General features: G+C 43.4%; 2 protein-coding genes across 2 annotated transcripts; one reads left to right on the top strand and one right to left on the bottom strand.

Annotated features, from left to right (window-relative positions):
• The first annotated feature begins 397 nt into the window (after positions 1-397).
• On the top strand, positions 398-6,114 carry LOC112267435 (C5a anaphylatoxin chemotactic receptor 1). Its single transcript, XM_024445696.2, has 2 exons — positions 398-549; positions 4,304-6,114. Exon 2 carries the CDS (start codon positions 4,316-4,318, stop codon positions 5,369-5,371), a length of 1,056 nt encoding a protein of 351 aa, XP_024301464.2. The 5' UTR covers positions 398-549; positions 4,304-4,315; the 3' UTR covers positions 5,372-6,114.
• A 6,640-nt stretch (positions 6,115-12,754) lies between these two features.
• On the bottom strand, positions 12,755-23,001 carry LOC112267604 (dapper homolog 3-like). The gene is made up of 4 exons (XM_024445804.2): positions 22,528-23,001; positions 15,478-15,601; positions 14,985-15,098; positions 12,755-14,789 (listed from the first exon to the last, which is right to left on the bottom strand). Exons 1-4 carry the CDS (start codon positions 22,756-22,758, stop codon positions 13,315-13,317), a joined length of 1,944 nt encoding a protein of 647 aa, XP_024301572.1. The 5' UTR covers positions 22,759-23,001; the 3' UTR covers positions 12,755-13,314.
• Between the last annotated feature and the right edge of the window lie 218 nt (positions 23,002-23,219).

Genomic DNA, 23,219 nt, shown 5'->3' on the forward strand with positions numbered 1-23,219 from the left:
AACAGGGTCAAACTTCACTGTGAAGGAGTGCCAGCCTGTCCTCAGGGAGACCCCAGAAAAGACAGGCATAAATATGGAAACAGCTAAGGGCTCAGAGATAAAGTGGACACTAATTCTTTGGAGTCACCCATGACCTTGACATCCTAACCTATAGCACTTTAGGGCTGCCAAGCTCTTATCAGGATACAAACTTGAGATGCTCAGATTTCTTATTTTTTTAATCCTTACTAATCAGTGTGATACTATTTAGTGGGGGTTGCGTATTTGCCCACATAGGTAGACTGGGTATGTCTATATAGTTATATGGGTGTTAGTTCAGTTCTCAGGTGTTCTCATGACCAGTACTATGTCATTTGTGTTTGTATCTCTCCCTGTATATTTGGCAATGCGTTGACATTTTTACAATTCCTGATCATAAGGAGGTCAGGTCATGATTGGGTGAGGTGTCTGTGGACAGAAATTGTGCTAAAGAAGAACAGTTCCTATTTTTTCTGGTTGTTTGCGGAGTCATCTACAAGAGGACGTCGATACATAAATCTGAAATCTAAGGTAAAGTACAACCTTAATTGTAACCTTAATTTTACAGTGTTCCGTGATTGATTATCTGATTGAAATTATTTCATTTTAGAGGTATTTTGCACTTGAATGCCTTGAATGTCATGTAAAATGCTGACTGGTCTTGTATCACTTTATAAAGTGTGCTTGTGTTATTCCTCAATTTAAAATCCTGTTTAACCCTGTTATCACAACTAAGCTATTCCAGCATTAATGAAATGTTAATTTCCTATGGTTATTTACCTTGGTCTTGATATGGACAATTACGGATTGAATTTTTAAAAAACTGTGTGAATAAACAACTAGCAAGTCATCATAATAGTATGTAATGGTAAAAGGGGGATACCTAGTCAGTTGTACAACTGAAAGCCTTCAACTGAAATGTGTCTTATGCATTTAACCCAACCAAGATCTTGCTTTCAATGCTTTAACAATTATACCATTCCATTCAGGGATTCTTGAAAGTCAGGACAATCCTTGTCTGGCAGTGAAACTTTATAGTTGGAAAAAAGAAGAAGATTTTGTTGCATTATTTGAGCTTATTTTTAAAGGGCTGTGGAGAAAGGAACCACCCCAGCATTTTTAAAGGGGAAAGATTTGCTTCAGGAAATTCCAAAATATTTTCAATATTATTAATTTCCATATGGGCTCTATGCCCAGAAATGCCATTATCCAGAGCAAAGGATCCCAATTCCAAACTCTGCTAAGAGTAGATATTGCAGATAGATTGTAGATATTGCAGATAGATTGTAGCTTCTATCAATGTAATTGTCTGCATCACTTCCAATCTCCCATATATATTTTTGCAAATATATACATACAGTACATGCATATCTCTCCTAATAATGTGCATTAATTCAAACGAACTGAAGAGAGATCTTATGTCATTTCTTGCCCTCTGACTTCAAATAATGTTTCTCTCAAAACTGATTCCGAACCAATGTGTCCACAGATTTGAGGCTCTATTCAAATCAAATCAAATCAAATGTATTTGTCCCATACACATGGTTAGCAGATGTCAATGCGAGTGTAGTGAAATGCTTGTGCTTCTAGTTCCGACAATGCAGTAATAACCAACGAGTAATCTAACCTAACAATTCCAAAACTACTACCTTATACACACAAGTGTAAAGGGATAAAGAATATGTACATAAAGATATATGTGATGGTACAGAGCAGCATAGGCAAGATGGAGTAGATGGTATCGAGTACAGTATATACATATGAGATGAGTAATGTAGGGTATGTAAACAAAGTGGCATAGTTGAAAGTGGCTAGTGATACATGTATTACATAAAGACGCAGTAGATAATATAGAGTACACTATATACATATATATTTGAGATTAGTAATGTAGGGTATGTAAACAATATATTAAGTAGCATTGTTTAAAGTGGCTAGTGATATATTTTTACATCAATTTCCATCAATTTCCATTATTAAAGTGGTTGGAGTTTAGTCAGTGTGTTGGCAGCAGCCACTCAATGTTAGTGGTGGCTGTTTAACAGTCTGATGGCCTTGAGATAGAAGCTGTTTTTCAGTCTCTCTGTCCCTGCTTTGATGTACCTGTACTGACCTCGCCTTCTGGATGATAGCGGGGTGAACAGGCAGTGGCTCGGGTGGTTGTTGTCCTTGATTATCTTTATGGCCTTCCTGTGACATTGGGTGGTGTAGGTGTCCTGGAGGGCAGGTAGTTTGCCCCCGGTGATGCGTTGTGCAGACCTCACTACCCTCTAGAGAGCCTTACGGTTGTGGGCGGAGCAGTTGCCATACCAGGCAGTGATACAGCCTGACAGGAGGCTCTCGATCGATTGTGCATCTGTAGAAGTTTGTGAGTGCTTTTGGTGACAAGCTGAATTTCTTCAGCCTCCTGAGGTTGAAGAGGCGCTGCTGCGCCTTCTTCACGACGCTGTCTGTGTGGGTGGACCAATTCAGTTTGTCCGTGATGTGTATGCCGAGGAACTTAAAACTTACTACCCTCTCCACTACTGTCCAGTCGATGTGGATAGGGGGGGTGCTCCCTCTGCTGTTTCCTGAAGTCCACAATCATCTCCTTTGTTTTGTTGACGTTGAGTGTGAGGATCATTCAATGCAGAAGTTCAGTGTTACAACTTGATTGAAATTTAAAGGCAATGTTCCCACTTTAGCAGAGACTGCATTCACTGTAAACGCTGCCTACAGTATGTCGGCTAAAACAGAAATTACCTTCATTTCTAGCATGCAAACTGTTACGCTTCAACGAGACAGATTGAACAGAGCCGTTGGTTACCTCCGTCAGATTACTCTGAAATCCTAAATGAATCAGGAATGAGCCGGGTCAGCTCCACCATAATATCCTTCATGTTCTCATTACATGTGGTGCAACGAGGTGGCCTGTAAAGTGCTCTACTTTTGATAGAATTAAACAAACAATATTGAAATCACCATGGTTTGTGACGTGGTGAGGTTGGACCAAGGTGCAGAGAAGAGACAAGAAATCAGTGGTTAAGGATAAATATAGTACTTTACTGAGAAATGGTAGCTACCAATGGTAGTGGGGGGGGACAAACACTAAGTCTCAAACTCACTCAGGGGACGGACGCACGCACACACGCACGCAAACTCCATCTCCCTTATACACTGAACAACATTTTTTGAGGAGTATTTCTGTCTGTAGTTATTGACTGATTTGCTGGGCCTGGCTCCCCAGTGGGTGGGCCTATGCCCTCCCAGGTCCACCCATGGCTGCACCCCTGCCCAGTCAAGTGTAATCCATGGATTAGGGCCTCGACAACTGTTGAAAGATAATTTAATGTTAATTTCTCTACCATAAGTCACATCCAACGTTATTTTAGAGAATTTGGTAGTACGTCCAACTGGCCTCACAACCGTAGACCATGTGTATGGCGTTGTGTCAGCGAGAGGGTTGCTGATGTCAACTTTGTGAACAGAGGTATGGGCAGGAATAATTAACACAATTGGGGACAATTCCCAGTCATGTGAAATCCATAGATTAGGGGCTAATTAATTTATTTCAATAGACTGTAATCCTCATATGAACTATAACTCAATAAAATCAATGAAATGGTTTTAAGATAGGAATGAATTTTGGTTCAAATATGTTTATTTTAATTAGGTTTTGGAATCATAAAGCAACTGAGGGAAAACAACATTTCTACTTTGTATATCACTTGAATGATGAAAAATAATGCATTTTTGTCAACTCCGTAAAACATAATCTCGTCTAATGTTATCTCCGTCAGAGTGCTGAAAGACCTGTTTTTACTGGGGATTTTCAATTGAACAATTTTCTATACTTTACAAATAATTGTACTTAACTTTTATTTTTAGAGGTACAAATATGTCTGTTTCAAGGATCACCTCCATCAGTGGCTTGTCAATATTCAGAAAAAAATATTTATTCACTGTTCTGCAACATACAGTGCATTCGGAAAGTATTCAGACCCCTTGACTTTTTCCACATTTTGTTACGTTACATCCTTATTCTAAAATGGATTACATATATATTTTTCTCATCAATCTGCACACAATAACCCATAATGACAATGCAAAATCAGGTTGTTGGACAATAAATGTAAAAATGTAATTCCTTTTAAGGTGTCTGACGGAGTTAACATAAGTCCTATGAGAATGTATATTTTTAAAAAGTTTGAGATTGTCCCGTCTTTCAAGAATACCTGTATTATTGTATTGATACAATGCTATTATAGGAACTATCATACTACTGTCTTTCCCTTCCCCTCAACAGTCATCTCCAAGCATGGATGATTTGGGCTCGATTTTCACTGATGAGGAGTTGAGCCTCCTGAACTTCACTGAATGGGAATTTGTCGAGCCTGAGGACCTTGGTCCTGTGCTGGGACCCCGTCACCTGTTCGCCCTGGTGTTCTATAGCTTGGTCTTCCTGCTGGGGGTCCCGGGCAACGCTCTGGTGGTGTGGGTGACAGGCTTCCGCATGCCGCGCTCAGTCACCTCTCTGTGGTTCCTCAACCTGGCCCTGGCTGACCTGCTGTGCTGCCTGTCCCTGCCCCTCCTCATGATGCCCTTGGCCATGGACCAGCACTGGCCCTTTGGCCCCGTGGCCTGCAAGCTGCTCAAGGGACTCATCTACCTGGTCATGTATTGTAGCGTGCTGCTGCTAGTACTTATCAGCCTGGACCGCTGGCTGCTGGTCAGCTTGCCCGTGTGGTGCCAGAACTGGAGGAGGCCACGCAAGGCCGCCTGGGTATGTGTCGGGTTGTGGCTCCTGGCCCTGCTGGGCAGCATCCCCCAGTTTGTCTACGTGAAGGAGGTCCAGCTAAGCACCAGTAAATCAGAGTGCCTGGGATCTCACACTATAGTTAGCGCCTGGACTATCACTACAGTACGCTTCCTGTTGGGTTTTGTGATGCCATTCATCACCATCGTGGCGTGTCATTGGGTTGTGTATAGCAGGGCCGGGCGGGGGTCTGGGGTGGGGTCTGGGAGGGTGAGTGAGGTGCGCTCCAGACGCACCTTGAGGGTCATTTTTGCTGTGTTGCTGAGCTTCTTCCTGTGCTGGGTTCCACTGCACATATTGGATTTCCTGATCCTATTGACCCCCCGGCACTCATCGCACAGCGCCAACATACAGCTGGCCCACACCCTGGCCCTCTGTCTTGCCTACTGTAACAGCTGCATCAACCCTCTGATCTATGTGTGTCTGGGACGAGGCTTTAAGCAGAGTATTAATCGTTCCCTGCGCAGTATGTTAAACTTCGCCACCGAGGAGCCGCTACCCAGAAAGAGCATATCCAAGAGCACATCAGAAAGAACCCAGGAGATGAATATAATGTAATGTTCTCTGTGTGTGTGTGTGTGTGTGTGTGTGTGTGTGTGTGTGTGTGTGTGTGTGTGTGTGTGTGTGTGTGTGTGTGTGTGTGTGTGTGTGTGTGTGTGTGTGTGTAAACCATGAGAACCTGCTGAGTCAGAGTGTTTTGTGACATTAAAAAGTGCTGAGAGATGTGATTGGAATCCAGTGTTGTTTAACAGAACAGGAACTTCTGCCCTCTCTGTAATATATTTCTGCCAGCAATCACACTTGTGCAATTACATTTGGCTTTATCTGTATTTAAGGGCTCTATTCAATCAGATCCGCTTTAGCTGACATCCCCAATAAGGTTGTTTTGGTGGTGTGAGAGGTGGAACTGCGTTAGAGCTGTCACACCAGTGCCATGATTACTGCATATATGTGATAACCTTTGTATGCTTGCAATGCGTAATGATGGAAAAGTACTGGGTAAATGGAGATGTACTGCTTTAGTTCTCAGGCTGAGAATTGTCTGCACCTGCTGATAGTCACATAGGCTCAAGGCCGAGATAGTAGAGTGGAAAACCACAGTGTAGACATGTTTTTCTCATCTTAGATGCTTTGTATTTAATCAAATGCAACAATGTTAACTGCTTAAGTGATCCCTTCACGCACCAATCCCATTAACTTCTTGGTGACAAGGGGCAGTATTTTCACGTCCCGGATGAAATGCATGCCCAAATTCAACTGCCTGCTACTCATCCCCAGAAGATAAGATATGCATATTATTCGTAGATATGGATAGAAAACACTCTGAAGATTCTAAAACTGTTTGAATCATGTTTGTGAGTATAGCAGAACTTATTTAGCAGGCGTAACCCTGAGGACAAACCATTCAGATTTTTTTTTAGGTCACTCTCTTTTCAATGGGATTTCATTGGGAATCCAGATTTCTAAGGGACCTTCTTGCAGTTCCTATCGCGTCCACTGGATGTCACCAGTCTTTAGAAATTGGTTGAGGTTTTTCCTTTGTGTAATGAAGAAGTACGGCAATCTTGAACGAGGGTCACTTGAAGTGTACTGTTAGAGGCGCGTGACCAGAAAGCTAGCTACAGTTTGTTTTCCTCCTGTATTGAACACAGATCATCCCGTCTTCAATTTTATCTATTATTTATGTAAAAAAATACCTAAAGTTGTATTACAAAAGTAGTTTGAAATATTTTGGCAAAGTTTATAGGTAACTTTTGAGATATTTTGTAGTCACATTGTGTAAGTTGGAACCGATGTTTTTCTGGATCAAACGTGCCAAATAAATGGACATTTTGGATATATATCGACGGAATTAATTGAACAAAAGGACCATTTGTGATGTTTATGGGACATCTTGGAGTGCCAACAAAAGAAGCTTGTCAAAGGTAAGGCATGAATTATAAATGAATTATAATTTTATTTCTGCGTTTTGTGTCGCGCCTGCAGGGTTGAAATATGCTTCTCTCTTTCTTTACTATGGTGCTATTCTCAGATAATAACATTGTTTGCTTTTGCCGAAAAGCCTTTTTGAAATCTGACATGTTGGCTGAATTCACAAAAAGTGTAGCTTTAATTTGCTATCTTGCATGTGTGATTTCATGCAAGTTTGATTTTTATAGTAATTTATTTTAATTTGGCGCTCTGCATTTTCTCTGGCTTTTGGCCAGACGCTACCGTCCCACATGTCCCAGAGAGGTTAATGGGATTGATTTGACAACACCCAGTGAAATAGCAGCATGCCAAATTCAAAAACAGAAATACTCATAATAATAATTCAGAAATCATACACGTGTTATACATCAGTTTAGAGATTAACTTCTTGTTAATCCAGCCACAGTGTCAGATTTCAAAAAGCCTTTATGGCGAAAGCAAACCATGCTAAGGACAGCGCCCAGCATACCAACACATGAAAATCATATTTCAACACGCCAGGCGCGACACAAGTCAGAAATAACGATACAAGTCATGCCTTACCTTTGAAGATCTTCTTCTTTTGGCACTCCAATATGTCCATTAAACATCACAAATGGTCCTTTTGTTCGATAAACTCTGTCGTTATATCCCCAAAATGACCATTTATTTGGTACTCTTGATTCAGAAAATATACCGGTTCCAACTAGCGCAACATGACTACAAAGTATCTAATAAGTTACCTGTAAACTTGATCCAAACATTTCAAACAACTTTCCTAATAAAACTTTGGGTATTTTTAAACGTATATAATCTATAAAATTTAAGACGGAATAAACCGTGTTCAATAGCGGATAAAATGGAAGTGGATTAAGCTTTCAGGTCGTGCACACCAAACACAACAGTGCACTTGGCTCGACTCCCAGAAAGGAAATGGCTACTTCTTCATTTCTCAAAGGAAAAACATCAACCAATTTCTAAAGACTGTTGACATCTAGTGGAAGCCATAAGAACTGCAACCAGGTCCCTCATAAATCTAGTTCCCCATCGAAAACTCATTGAAAAGAGAGTGACCTCAAAAATAAATTCCTGGATGGTTTGTCCTCAGGGTTTCACCTGCCAAATAAGTTCTGTTATACTCACATACATAATTTTAACAGTTTTAGAAACGTTAGAGTGTTGTCTATCCAAATGCACCATTATATGCATACCCTAGCTTCTGAGCCTGAGTAGCAGGCAGTTTACTTTGTGCACACTTTTCATTCGGACGTGAAAATAGTGCCCCCTCGCCTTAATTAAGATATGATTGACGGTAGGTTGTATAAAGACTGTTGTCTCCTGTTTTGCCATACAAATCTTTACTATGGACTACTGAGGTACTCTGTATGTGAATCTCTGTCTGCAATTGCATTGTATTACTAAAGAGTTTTATACCAAGGTTCCTGTGTCTGTGTCATCTATCTGGAAGACTGATTGTTGAAGGAAATCACCCCATGCAAAGGACCACCCAACAAGATCTTAGTTTTGATTTTAGTTAATTGTCATAGATATGTCATTTTGACAAATATGTCATGTTTCAGCCCTTAGATAATAACAACTCTTAATGAGCACACCACAACATGAATTGTTGAAATATAAGAAATTAAATAAATAACACTGATCTTGTAAATAAATGTATTTGTGTTGAAATAAACGTTTGTATGAAATCAAGTTGCTCTTTAAAATGCTTTTTTGGTGTCTTATTATCCCCACATCCAAGTCTTCTTCCTCTCCACCACTACTGTGTTAAACTCTCTTTCAGATATCATATGTGGTAATGACTAGGGTGGCTGGAGTCTTTGGCAATATTTATGGCCTTCCTCTGACACTGCATGTATAGAGGTCCTGAATGGCAGGAAGCTTGGCCCCAGTGATGTACTGGGCCTTCCACACTACCCTCTGTAGGCAGAGCAGTTGCCATACCAGGCGGTGCCAAGTCTTTTCAGTCTCCTGAGGGGGAATAGGCATTGTCATGCTCTCTTCACGACTGTCTTGGTGTGTTTGGACCATTATAGTTTGTTGGTGACAACAAGGAAGCTCTCAACCTGCTCTACTACAGCCCCGTTGATGAGAATGGGGGCGTACTTGGCCCTCCTTTTCCTGTAGTCCATGATCATTTCCTTTGACTTGATTATGTTGAGGGAGAGGTTGTTGTCCTGGCACCACACTGCCAGGTCTCTGACCTCCCTATAGGCTGTCTCATCGTTGTAGATGATCAGGCCTACCACCGTTGTGTCGTCGGCAAAAACGTAATGATGGTGTTGGAGTCGTGCTTGGCCACGCAGTCATGGGTGAACAGGGAGTACAGGAGGGGACTAAGCATGCACCCCTGGGGGGCCCCTGTGTTGAGGATAAGAGTGGCAGATGTGTTGTTAACTACCCTTACCACCTGGGTGCAGCTCGTCAGAAAGTCCAGGATCCTGTTGCAGAGGCAGGTGTTAAGTCCCAGGGTCCTTAGCTTATTGATGAGCTTTGAGGGCACAATGGTGTTGAATGCTGAGCTGTAGTCAATGAATAGCATTCTCATATAGGTGTTCCTTTTGTCCAGGTGGGAAAGGGCAGTGTGGAGTGCAATAGAGATTGTGTCATCTGTGGATCTGTTGGGGCGGTATGCAAATTGGAGTGGGTTATTTAAGCAGGTTACCTTGGTGTTCTTAAGCATATGGATTATGATGGTCTGCTTGAAACATGTAGGTATTGCAGACTATGCCAAGGACAGGTTGAAAATGTCAGTGAAGATACCCATGTGAGAGATGCAGACTCGGTCTCAACCTTTAAGTCTTTACTGAAGACTCATCTCTTCTAGTCTAAAGAAGGCCAGTTGTATTGCTTCTTTAATCAGGACAACAGTTTTCAGCTGTGCTAGCATAATTGCAAAAGGGTTTTCTAATGATCAATTAGCTAATCCAAGTCTATCATTTTAAAAGACTAATACAACGTGCCATTGGAACACGGGAGTAATAGTTGCTGATAATGGGCCTATGTAGATATTCCATTAACAATCAGCCGTTTCCAGCTACAATAGTCATTTACAACATTAACAATGTCTACACTGTATTTCTGATCAATTTATGTTATTTTAATGGAAAGAAAATGTGCTTTTCTTTCAAAAACAAGGGAATTCCTAAGTGACCCCTAACTTTTGAATGGTAGTGTACATTTTTGTCCTCTTAAGGGGGAAGTAATCTAAAAGTAACTGCATGTAATCAGATTATATTACTGAGTTTGGGTAATCCAAAAGTCACGTTACTGATTACAATTTTGGATAGATAACTAGTAACTGTAACGGATTACATTTAGAAAGTAAGCTACCCAACCCTGTCACAGATACACAGCATTCTAGTTCTGGCATAGGAATGGCCTGGTGTTTTTCAGTGACCTCTTTGTTAATAACACGTGTCTCATTTGAGTGTTGACCATAATATTCCCAATACACACTTTTTTAGGTATTTCTAAAATCGCGACTTACCTAAAAAAATATTCCCCTTCATTTCCGCTCCTGCCTTTTTAAAGTGTCTAGTTGAGAGGTGCTTAGACCTTAACCCCTATCTGAAGAGCACAATATCCAGGTTATACAACATGATACAGAACATTAACCTGCCTTCCTGGGCAAATACCAAGTCTGCATGGGAACAAGACATGGGTGGCGAGCTACCCGATGACATTATGGCAACGTAGTATAGAGCGATTTCACATCTCATCATTTTGCTAAGGCACGGTCTCATTCAGTTCAAAGTCTTACACCGTCTCCATTACTCAAATTACAGACTGTTAAAAATATATCCAAATGCCGACCTAAAGTTTTTGAGATCCTATCAGAGTTCAGCAACTGTGGGGCATATGTTTTGGTCATGCCAATCTCTTAGGGGGTATTGAGACCCCATATTTGATGTATTTTCATATCTATCTAACATCTGTTGACCCCAATCCGTTCACTGCTATTTTTGGTATACCACCTTTGGATTGTACTGTTACCACACACCAGATGAATGCAGTAGCATTTGCTTCACTTCTAGCTTGCTGTCTTACCCTCTTTTAATTGGAGGTCGGCAAGACTTCCTTCTCTTACGTAGTGCGTTATGGATGTGATGTCATCTCTGCCACTTGAAATGGTTAGATACATTTTGTGCAGGGGTCCTGAGAGAAGTTTGTCCTGACTTGGTCCCCTTTCAGTGAACATGTAGAGAGCCTATTTTTCATATAGTTTAGCTCTCACATTTCAGTATAGGCAGTCAGGTCCTGTGTAAGTGGCTGCGATTTGTTAATAGGAATCCACTGTTACTGTCATACCTGTTTTATCTTTGTTATATTTACTATTCTGTTCTCTGTTGCCTTGTTGTTGTCTCCAGCCACTGTATAGACTGGATTCTCCTGGTCCTGGGGGCCCAGAGGGTGCACGTCTTTGTACTTGCCCAAGTGATGGAACACTTGATTCAATTTACCAACTCATTACCAAACTTGTGACTGGAGTCGAGCGAGTTGAATGTGGGGGCGGGGATGTGTGCCCCCTCGGGTCCCCGGGGCCAGGACTGGGGGACGCTGTCGTGGGCCAGATGGTGTTTGAGCTGCTAGTGGAGAATGGCTGTAATTTTTTCAGTATAGGCAGTTATGTCATATGTCAGAGGCTACGGTGTGCAGATAGGATTCCACTGTTATTGTGACACCCATTGTATTTTTTTTCTCTTTTGTGTTATTTAATGTTTTGTATTATTATATAGTTTTTTTGTAAAATGCCTTGGTGGTTGCGATAAAGGACTGGGGATGTTGTATTGATGTCAATGTCTCCATGTTCTCAAATTTGAAAATAAATATGTGATATAGATATAAAAACAAAAGATATGTGATTTGAATCCAGTGTTGTGCAACAGAACTATCTCTGTAATATGTTTCCAGCAGCAATCACACTTGGCAATTAGATTTGGCTTTATCTGTATTTAAAGGCTGTTTTCGATCAGATCCGCTTTAGCTGACATCACATAGAGGTTGTTGTTTTTGTGGTGTCGGAGGTGGAACTGTGTTAGAGCTGTTAAATCCACAAGTGGCTCCTGACATTATTCCTAAAGCAGATATTCTCTTTCACATATCATCTGTGGTAATCAACCGTGTCCCTTTCTCAATAAACCACCCCTGCATTCCTTCAATTTTTTATTTCACAGGTGTCACTTATCAATCATTTCAAACACTTTATTTGCATAGTTCATATGTAGATGCTTTAGACTAACTATCTACTAACCTCATCCTTGACTTAAAGTTAACCCTTGGCCTAACCTTAACCTAACCCTTATTCTAAACCTAACCCTAACCGTAAGCTTAGCAGGCATTTGCTTATCAATAGATAGTTTGTTGATAGCATGATAATCTGTAGAGCATCTACAGGCACAATCTATCCAAATAAAGTGTGACTAAATTGTTTATCATTCACAATCTCTGTGCTCTGTGCTTGCCTAAAGATGAGGGGGTTCAACCTTGGGACATAGTTATTTTTAAGTTAAAAGGGTAAGGCCCAGGTTAGGGTTAGTATTTTCTACCATACTCTCAATCATGCACAAAGTGATGGAATAATGTCATTACATTTCAGAATGAACAACTTTTTCATAACTTGGTCTGTGAAAATATGCGGAAGCAGATGTTTGGAGAAAGATTAAGCAATTATTGCTGTAAGTTTAAGGCAGGTTTACTGATACACCCCAGGGGGCGACATTGATGAACACTTTCTGTTATACAATGTTGCACACGGAAAGCAATTTAGGCTGCCAGAGAGGCTATGACTACACAGGCAGCTCAATTCTGATCTTTTTGTCACTAATTGGTCTTTTGACCAATCAGATCAGCTCTGAAAAATATCTGATTTGAAAAGAACTATTTATGTGTGAGAAATATCCAGTAGGCAAACATGAGTCCGCCATTCCAGGTTGAATACTAGAAAGTGTAAAATGAAACACATGGCTTAAGAGACCACAAAACTTTTATTTACAAACTACATTCATACAAACAAGGCCACAGGTAGGAATTTACAGAAGAGTGTGTGTGTGTGTGTGTGTGTGTGTGTGTGTGTGTGTGTGTGTGTGTGTGTGTGTGTGTGTGTGTGTGTGTGTGTGTGTGTGTGTGTGTGTGTGTTGACCCCTCACTGCAGTCGCCCCCTACATGGCCAGTGCTACAGACATTGGCTTCAGGTCAAGGCTGCAAGGTGGTACAGCTTAGAGAAGAGAGGTAGCAGTTCACGTTCAGGTGTCCAAATGTGACATGGCAGTGTAACCATCAGAGGATGACTTCATTAGACGAGTTGATGGTTAATGCACATTCTGATGATGGTGAAATGTGGTTTAGCTAGATGATATCATGATGCTGATCTTAGGCCAGTTACAGACATCAGTTTTTCCCAAAGGTAAAGTAGCTGTTTTTTTTAATGACAGTGCTGCATGAACCAGCAGAGGTAGACGGAGGGTGTAAACTGTAGGTTATGTAGGATTAAACTGTGCAGGATATGGGCAGTAGAAGCAGTGACATATGTCTCAGACTGTGGTCATGACTTTGAGAGAGCCGGCGCGGAATCGCAGAATCTTCTTCTTCAGGGCGTGAGAGGCTTTGATTTTGACAAAGGCCTTCGGCTGCGAGGAGGCCTCTGGGGAGGCCTTAGGGGAGGAGGAAGCGGAGGGGGCCAGGCGAGGGGGCAGCTGCTGGGGCCATACCAGCCCCCCCTCATCAGAATCACTGGAGAGAGAGCTGGAGGCAGGGGAGTACACCTCACTCATGCTGGACTCTGACTCCCCAGGGGCGGCCCGCACATAGCCCTCCTCTCCCCGACACAGAGGTGCTCTCTCTGGGTATTCTGAGAGGCAAGGCTGGGCATGGACCTGGGAGTGGTGGTTGGGATGAGAGCAGGCCTGGGTGTGGCGGGCCCTACGAGGTGGGCGTCTGTGGGCCTGCTCACCCTGGGTCTCCCCTTCCTCCTGGCTGAGCTCCAGGGTGGAGCACCAGCGTCGTCCCCCAGCATTGTTCTTATGCTGGGGGCCTGCATATGGGACCTGGCCCCTCTGGTGCTGGGGGTGCTCGGCTGTGCTGTACCTGCGCTTAGGGAGAGCCCTCTTCCCCATCAGACTGTTCTCAGACTGGGAGCGGCAGGTCTTGTGGCCAGGCTTCTTGGAGCTCTGTCTCTCCTCATAGCTTTTCTTCCCCATGGCCCTGGGCTTTGAGCTGCTCTGGTCTGGGGACACAAAGGTTTGGCTGGGCTTGGAGGGTTCTAGAAGATAGTGTGAGGGGGAGCGTTCTGGAGGAAAGTGTGAGGGGGAGCGTACAGGGGTGTGGCAGGCCTGCCCAGGGATGTACTGGGCACTGACCAAGTGGTTATATGAAGCCGGGGAGTGGGGCAGCGGGTAGTGCTTGGGGGAATCAGACGCACTACTAAAACAAGGGTCCAGAGCTCCACAAGTGGGGTCCAGGGAGGGTGGATGGCCCCCGGCCAGGGAGTGGGGTCTGAAGTGGGGGTAGGGTAAAGACCGATAACAGTCCTTCTCCATGGATGGGGCCTCTCCCCCCCATTCCTCCCTGTCTAGCGAGTCACACCACCAGGCCTGGCACTCAGGGTCAGGGTAGAGGTCCTGTGGGTCAGAGATGCAGTGCTCGGAGGTGTGAAGAGTAGGTTTCCTTCGCAGGCTGCTCTGCCTGTTTATGCTGGAGGAGTAGGGGGTGGAGGGGTCAAGCCCCAGGCTGGTACGAGGCATGCAGGGCCGGGGTGAGAGCGCGTAGCGATGGATGAGACCCAGGATGTAGCCTTTAACCCTCATGGCCTGCTGGAAATCCTCCTGGGTGGCCTGGTTCTCATCCTCCCAACCCTGGGCACAGTGTAGGTCCCACTGCCAGGGCTCCTCGGCCGTACCCTCCTCAGTGATTCCCTCAAGGTATGGATAGGAGGCGGCGAAGGAGAGGGGAACAGTAGCATGAGGGGCTGGCTCCATCAGACTCTCACCTGTCAGCTGGAGGGCATAGCCTGTAGACAGAGAGCACAGAGAGAAGTCAATTGATCAATTGACGGATTTGTTTTACTACTGATACGAGCACTTAATGCAACTAAAATAATGATGCAATAAAGTAAAGACAGTCCATGGTATTGTTGCTATGACACCATGAACCCTATTGTGGTTGAAAGAGAGCTGTTGAAAGTGGAGAGTGGAACTGAACTCACCCAGAGACTTCGGCCTCTCTGTGCTGCTGAAGCCCCAGCCAGGGTGGGGCTCTAGGAAGTCAGAGCGACAGGAATGCCCCTTTGGAGACTGGCTCTCACTCAACTCATAGAGCCCTGGGAAACACAGATGATGTCACTCATTAGACCGCTATCAGGCTTTCTCAAACCATATGCTGACAAAACTCATTTCCAATTTTATGTCCCTTTGACAAACCACAGAACAACCAACAGTAGCAAGAAGGGCATGAAAACAACCTTTGTCAAAACTAATGAAATGTTAGTCATTATATATGTACTTCAGTGAAATATAGGGCCACAATTCATGTAAAAAAGTACACAGAAAATATACAGAACATGGGTCAAACATGCAAAAAATAAGTTTAATTAAAGTGTCTACATTAAGAAAAATATAACTAGACAATGCCCCTCTGATGTGGATCAGAGGTGAAAGTTCAGAGGTCAGAGAATTGAAAGGTGGTAGCATGAGGAGTACCTGAGTTGGGCCGACTGTCCCCTTGGGTCCCCTCATAGGTGACATCATCTGTGTCCACTCTCAGCTCGCCCACCTGCTGTTCCAGTGCCAGCATCAGCCCCCAGGGGGAGCTCTGGAGCGCACTCTGAGACAGACCAATACACAAGCATGATCACACAAACTCAAGACATACAGTACTAGTCAAAAGTTTGGACACACCTACTCATTCAAGGTTTTTCTTTATTTTTTACTATTTTCTACATTGTAGAATAATAGTGAAGACATCAACACTATGAAATAACACATATGGAATAATGTACTAATCAAAAAAGTGTTAAACAAATCAAAATAGCGGTAGAGATACTCTTAATGATCGGCCATGAAAAGCCAACTGACATTTACTCCTGAGGTGCTGACTTGCTGCACCCTCGACAACTACTGTGATTATTATTATTTGACCATGCTGGTCATTTATGGACATTTGAACATCTTGGCCATGTTCTGTCATAATCTCCACCCGACACAGCCAGAAGAGGACTGGCCACCCCACATAGCCTGGTTCCTCTCTAGGTTTCTTCCTAGGTTTTGGCCTTTCTAGGGAGTTTTTCCTAGCCACCGTGCTTCTACACCTGCATTGCTTGCTGTTTGGGGTTTTAGGCTGGGTTTCTGTACAGCACTTTGAGATATCAGCTGATGTAAAAAGGGCTATATAAATCAATTTGATTTGATAATTAGGGCCGATTTCAAGTTTTCATAACAATCGGAAATCTGTATTTTTGGACACCGATTGGGCCAATTTATTATTATAATAATTTTTTTTACACCATTATTGAATCTTTATTTAACAAGGCATGTCAGTTAAGAACACAATCTTATTTTCAATGACTTCAATGACTGGGTTAACTGCCTTGTTCAGGGTCAGAACAACAGATTTTTACCTTGTCAGCTCGGGGATTCAATCTTGCAACCTTACAGTTAACAAATCCAACGCTCTAACCACCTGCCTCACGAGGATCCTGCCTGTTACGCGAATGCAGTAAGCCAAAGTAAGTTGCTAGCTAGAATTAAACTTATCTTATAAAAAACAATCAATCAATCATAATCACCAGTTAACTACACATGGTTGATGATATTACTAGTTTATCTAGCGTGTCCTGTATATTATCGATGCGGTGCGTATTCGCGAAAAAGGACTGTCGTTGTTCCAATGTGTATCTAATCATAAACATCAATGCCTTTCTTAAAATCAATACACAGAAGTATATATTTTTAAACCTGCATATTTAGCTAAAAGAAATCCAGGTTAGCAGGCAATATTAACCAGGTGAAATTGTGTCACTTCTCTTGCGTTCATCGCACGCAGAGTCAGGGTATTTGGAACAGTTTGGGCCACCTAATTTGCCTAAATTTTACGTAATTATGACATAACATTGAAGGTTGTGTAATGTAACAGGAATATTTACACTTATGGATGCCACCCGTTAGATAAAATACGTAACGGTTCCGTATTTCACTGAAAGAATAAGTCTTCTTTTCGAGATGATAGTTTCCGGATTCGACCATATTAATGACCTAAGGCTCGTATTTCTTTGTGTTATTATGTTATAATTAAGTCAATGATTTGATATTTGATAGAGCAGTCTGACTGAGCGATGGTAGGCACCAGCAGGCTCGTAAGCATTCATTCAAACAGCACTTTAGTGCGTTTTGCCAGCAGCTCTTCACAATGCTTCAAGCATTGAGCTGTTTATGACTTCAAGCCTATCAACTCCCGAGATTAGGCTGGTGTAACCGATGTGAAATGGCTAGCTAGTTAGCGGGGTGCACACTAATAGCGTTTCAAACGTCACTCGCTCTGATACTTGGAGTGGTGGTTCCCCTTGCTCTGCATGGGTAACGCTGCTTCGAGGGTGGCTGTTGTCGATGTGTTCCTGGGGCGAGGAGAGGGACGGAAGCTATACTGTTACACTGGCAATAGTAAAGTGCCTATAAGAACATCCAATAGTCAAAGGTATATGAAATACAAATGGTATAGAGAGAAATAGTTCTATAAATACTATATTAACTACAACCTACTCTTACCTTGGAATATTGAAGTCTCATGTTAAAAGGAACCACCAGCTTTCATATGTTCTGATGTTCTGAGCAAGGAACTTAAACGTTAGCTTTTTTACATGGCACATATTTTACATGGCACACATTTTTACATGGCACATATTACTTTCTTCTCCAACACTTTGTTTTTGCATTATTTAAACCAAATTGAACATGTTTCATTATTTATTTGAGGCTAAATTGATTTTATTGATGTATTATATTTATATTAGGTTAAATAAGTGTACATTCAGTATTGTTGTAATTGTCATTATTACAAATAAAAACTTTTTTTTTTTAAATCGGCATCAGCTTTTTTTGGTCCTCCAATAACCAGTATCGGTATTGAAAAATCATAATCGGTCGACCTCTAGTTGAGCTGTTATTTTTGTGGATGCACATGCAGCAGGACACACACAAATCATACACCAGGGAGGAAGAAAAAGTGCAATTGGACATGCTTGTTCAAGTCAGCCAGGCAATTTCAGGTCATCTGAGGAGCACTCACAGCCAACACACACTAGCTACGCATGATGTCCCCAGCACACACACACACTTCAATTTGCCTTAAATGACTGTTGCTACATTATGTCATTTTAACAGATATCAGCAAAATGCTGTGACCTCCTCTACATTACAGAGTCTTGGGGATGGAGAGGCTGTTAGACAACTGACAGGAATTGCTGTGTGTGTGTGTGTGTGTGTGTGTGTGTGTGTGTGTGTGTGTGTGTGTGTGTGTGTGTGTGTGTGTGTGTGTGTGTGTGTGTGTGTGTGTGTGTGTGTGTGTGTGTGTGTGTGTGTGTGTGTGTGCGCGTGTGTGTGTGTGTGTGCGCGCATGGGGCTAATTTCAAAAAGGATGTAGCTGTACACTGCTGGAATGCAAAGGATTTATTAAAAGTGACCAAGGTTTCAGCAGCAAGCTGACTCCATCAGTGTGGCAGGGAGGGAAAATTCTTCCTTGAATTAAATGAGAGTATGTAGAGTGTGCAAAGACAGATTAATGAAAAATTCAGTCTGTCATTTTGTCATAATAAGGAGCCAACCTTTACCTGAGCCAAACCAGCATCATACCAATGCAAGCTAACATAATGAGCTAGACAGTATAAAAACACTCCATATACTGTAGATCCCAACTTTCCTATTCGGATGCTGAGTCAAAAAACAACAAGCAGCACCATATCTGGTCATGAGGTTGGCTGCTGTTTTGGTCACAGCAGCGCTGGAATAATTTCTGGGATTCTGGGTCATTTTTCTCAGGCAGACAAGAGTAGATCAGTGTGATAGAAGCTCTGTGTTTGCGAAGAGACAAAATACCCAAGCCAGGCTGTGTCTACCCAAGCATCCATTATGCAATGAAACCTATTGGAGATATGCTTTCTGTCACTAAACTAATATCAAACATGAAACCATTGTATTATGGTGGTTACTAATAGGTGAGTGGAAGAGATCTCCAGGATTTATAGCTACGTGAGTGCGAGCAAAATAAATAATACAAGGAAAGAAGGAGGAAGAGAGGGTATTGGAAATCAATATATCCATGACACACTTTCACCCAATTGATCATTAGGCCTAGGTCCTCCGGCAAGCTCACATGGATCTAGAACTAGCAGACACTGTAACAATTAGGCAGGCTAATTAAAACATAATGACACAGAACACAAACAAAGCTTTGAGGACACACACACAGGATACATACACAAACATAGCTGACTTCCAGAGTGTGTAGCTCTGTAGGGGTCTCTGGCAGCTCCCTTTCATGACGATACTTTTGATTCTGCTGCATTATTAATTGACGCCTCTTGATCTCATAACGCACACAGCCTGGTGTCATTACTATTTGACTGCATCCTGTGCTCTCTCCGGTGGAGAGAGGGATGGAAGGGGAGCAGTCAGGCAGCTTCGTGGCATTACACAGACATGCACGCACACACACACCATGTTTACATAATAGGCGTGAATGGGGCATGCAGGCTGCACACGCCAGCCTCTGTGGTCTGCCTCCCCAGCAAGGACAACAGGCTCTGAATGGACTCTATCCAGCTTGACTTCAGTCAGTCAGTGCTCAGGTGACACAGCTGCTCAGAGCCTCCAGCTCAGGGGGAAGCTAGGTTAAAGAAGACATTACGGGACAAGGCCCGAGCCCAGGCAGCTCTCACCTACCCATATCATCAGTCACTCAAATCCCCGGACCCAGGCAGCTCTCACCTACCCATATCATCAGTCACTCAAATCCCCGGACCCAGGCAGCTCTCACCTACCCATATCATCAGTCACTCAAATCCCCGGTCCCAGGCAGCTCTCACCTACCCATATCATCAGTCACTCAAATCCCCGGACCCAGGCAGCTCTCACCTACCCATATCATCAGTCACTCAAATCCCCGGACCCAGGCAGCTCTCACCTACCCATATCATCAGTCACTCAAATCCCCGGTCCCAGGCAGCTCTCACCTACCCATATCATCAGTCACTCAAATCCCCGAGCCCAGGCAGCTCTCACCTACCCATATCATCAGTCACTCAAATCCTCGGCCCAGGCAGCTCTCACCTACCCATATCATCAGTCACTCAAAGCCCCGGACCCAGGCAGTTCTCACCTACCCATATCATCAGTCACTCAAAGCCCCGGGACCCAGGCAGTTCTCACCCACCCAGATATCAGTCACCCAAAGCCCCGGACCCAGGCAGTTCTCACCTACCCATATCATCATCATCAGTTCACCTACCCAAAGTCACTCAAATCCCAGAGCCCAGGCAGCTCTCACCCACCCAGACATCAGTCACCCAAAGTCCCGGACCCAGGCAGCTCTCACCCACCCAGACATCAGCCACTCAAAGCCCCGGGCCCAGGCAGCTCTCACCCACCCAGACATCTGTCATTCACCGCTGAGAAGGGAACTCACACTAATAATGTGGCACTCACAGTAATGATGTGGCACTCACACTAATGATGTGGCACTCTATGGAAGACATGGGCACACAGTGTCTTAGACATGCCCAAATCACCACACACTGAGGCCAAGCACATAGATCAATAGAGACGCAGATGTATGCGCTCGCACACACACAAGTCTATCGACACACACGCACACACGGGCTTGCTAATGCTTGCACTCTCCAAACACACACAGCATGGTGGCTCAGAGTGGGGTCAATGTCTTGTGCTTTACCAGCTGCTGTCTGGCATGGCATGGCTATCAGCAACTACACACTGGGCCTCTGGGCCTATAGACAGGACAGGAGGCCCTGGGGCAAAAGCAAAGGCCAAGGTAACTGTCCCAAACACTCCCAGGAGAGGGCAACATGGGTCAGTAGCTTCTGTGTGAACCTGCCTTAAAAACACCACACAACATAGACTCTCTACATGCAATATGAGATTGGGTCCAGTGGGAAACACATGGAGAAGTGATGTTTGAAGGGCTCAATAGAGGGTGTTCAATTAGACATTCTTGTTACACAATTCTCCAACCAATAATCTCCAAGGAATTTTCTGCAAAATGATTTGCATGCTTGGAAAGACAATTAAGTTAATATCTGTCAGTATCTATCGATCCAAATTTACAGATCCCTCAAATGGACCGACCGGAATGAAACGTGCACAACATATTGCATCTAGGGGCAGTCACTCGTCGCACAGTGTAAAAAATAGTATTCACCATCACTGTCGAAGCGGAGCCAGTTTGCTCTGCGTTGGCATCTTATTGGGTCATGTGTTCCAGTTGTGCATTCAAAGCTGCGGCCGAGGTGCATGATTCGCCTGTCGGCACACCGAGGCCCTCGTGTGCATTAGTATTCCTCTCCATCTGCGCCTATTGTTTGGGCCGCGGCGGAGGAGAGGAACGCGGGGGGAAGCTGGGAGGAGAGGGAGGCGGCTGCTTTAATTTCTTTCACCCTCTTTCATAGGAGCGTTCTATTGAGAACAGTGGGCCGTGTGCGAGTCGATGGTGTAGTATAGTCTATAGGCTACTAGCCTGTATATCTTTCTTTTTTTAAAGATAAGAGGGCTGACAATTGGGCGTAAGGAAATAACTGTTACATCCCATTCATTCAAAAGAAAAACATGTATTGTTTGAAGATATATATATTTTTATACAAAAGCCCATTTTCTCTATGATAGGCTAATGTTAAGCATGCGTAATAGTTGCCATCACGGATAGTTAACGCTCTTTTTATTCTTATTTGGGATGACATCGGTTGGATGGTCGAATTCTCCGTACGCGAGGTGATTTGAGTGGTGGGACACGCATCACGCCCACCTCTGGCAGCATAGTACATCCCTGCCTATAAACTAACGTTAGTTCCCACAAGGACAACGAAAATCTCCACAGTCTAAAGAAACGTGCCTCATAACTTATATCTAAATCATATCATATATGATACTATACTATTAATATCAGATGAAAATGTATTTAATACAAATGTAACTATTCACATGTCCTATCAGCTCCCGTTGTGAACTAATTTAAAAAATAAAAGTCAACGAATGAATATGTATAAACACTTGCTAAGTAAAATACAACATAAATGTAGGACCATGCAGGGAACATGCAGGGAACAATGGGTCATTAAACAGTGGACTCCAAAAGACGGGTGCTCCACCCCCCATTCCGTTTCCCCAAGGCATATATTTGCAGCCGAAGCATGGAAACGATTAGATCCTTTCAGATGGGGATACTATTAATCAAGTTAAGTAACTTTTCTTGCAGATAAGTTTCGTCGCTGGACAATAGGCGCACACCACCAATGCATTGTCCACTAACGGGGGAAAATAAATCGTATTTTATATAGGCTACGTAGCCTATCCCTCTATAGAGCCTAGGGGTAAACTGGGGGTTAATCGCGGTGGCGACCGACCACCCTGGTCGAGTAGCCATTCTGTGCACTACAACAATGTTCCTACGAGGTGAATTAGCCTATATATGTGTCACATAAAAAGGCAACAATGTCCAAACTACCTCCACCTCTTTTAACGTCTTACCAGATGACGTCTCAATGTCAAGTTCTCTTGCCCCCAACTGCTGAAACCCGATAGCTCGTTCCTTGTGTAATTTTCGGGCATGGGCTCCCCCAGGGCCAGAGCACCGAGGACCAGGCACTCCTGCCTCTGCTTGCGGATCTCCAGCTCACAAAGTCCGGTCAGACTGGCCTCCATACGCTCCTTATTCCGACTGCGCTCCGCAGTCATTGGGAAAGAAAAGGCACCGTACATGGTTCCAAAACCTTTTCCAATGGTTTGATAGAAACACCTGAATTACTTGCAATATTTATTTTTACAAAATATTCTTGCTCAAGTCCTTATCTTGTTGTTTTTGACCCCCCCTCGTTGCAACCACTTTTGTTCTTCATCGCACATGTGGATATCCAAGCTGATTTCTTTGCATTTAGGTTAGGCTATAACGCTGGTTGCCTATTTGCAGCATGAGTGCCTGTGGCTGTGCGCTATACATTTTCTATTTCGTAGCTGTCAGACGTAGAATGGTGTGCTCCGCCCTCCTCCACAGTCTATTGGCTCTGATATCACAGTCAGGATTTCATCCACCCCTTGCAAACTAGCCTCAATTGTCATTTGATGAAGAATGCTGTGTGTCTTGGTGGGATGGCTATAGCCCATTCCCTATGTATTTTCTCATTACTTATACCCACTATACATCTTCCCCAGCCATGCACACT

This window comes from Oncorhynchus tshawytscha, linkage group LG14, assembly GCF_018296145.1.
Source record: "Oncorhynchus tshawytscha isolate Ot180627B linkage group LG14, Otsh_v2.0, whole genome shotgun sequence".
NCBI classification, from domain to species: Eukaryota; Metazoa; Chordata; class Actinopteri; order Salmoniformes; family Salmonidae; genus Oncorhynchus; species Oncorhynchus tshawytscha.

Excerpts from the sequence above, each read along its gene's own strand:
- LOC112267435 (XM_024445696.2), top strand. The coding sequence starts at position 4,316 with ATGGATGATTTGGGCTCGATTTTCACTGATGAGGAGTTGAGCCTCCTG.
- LOC112267604 (XM_024445804.2), bottom strand. The coding sequence starts at position 22,758 with ATGTACGGTGCCTTTTCTTTCCCAATGACTGCGGAGCGCAGTCGGAAT. Across the intron at positions 15,602-22,527 it reads TGACATTGAGACGTCATCTG|AGTGCGCTCCAGAGCTCCCC; the intron begins GTAAGACGTTAA and ends GGTCTGTCTCAG. Across the intron at positions 14,790-14,984 it reads AGAGAGGCCGAAGTCTCTGG|GCTATGCCCTCCAGCTGACA; the intron begins GTGAGTTCAGTT and ends CTCTGTCTACAG.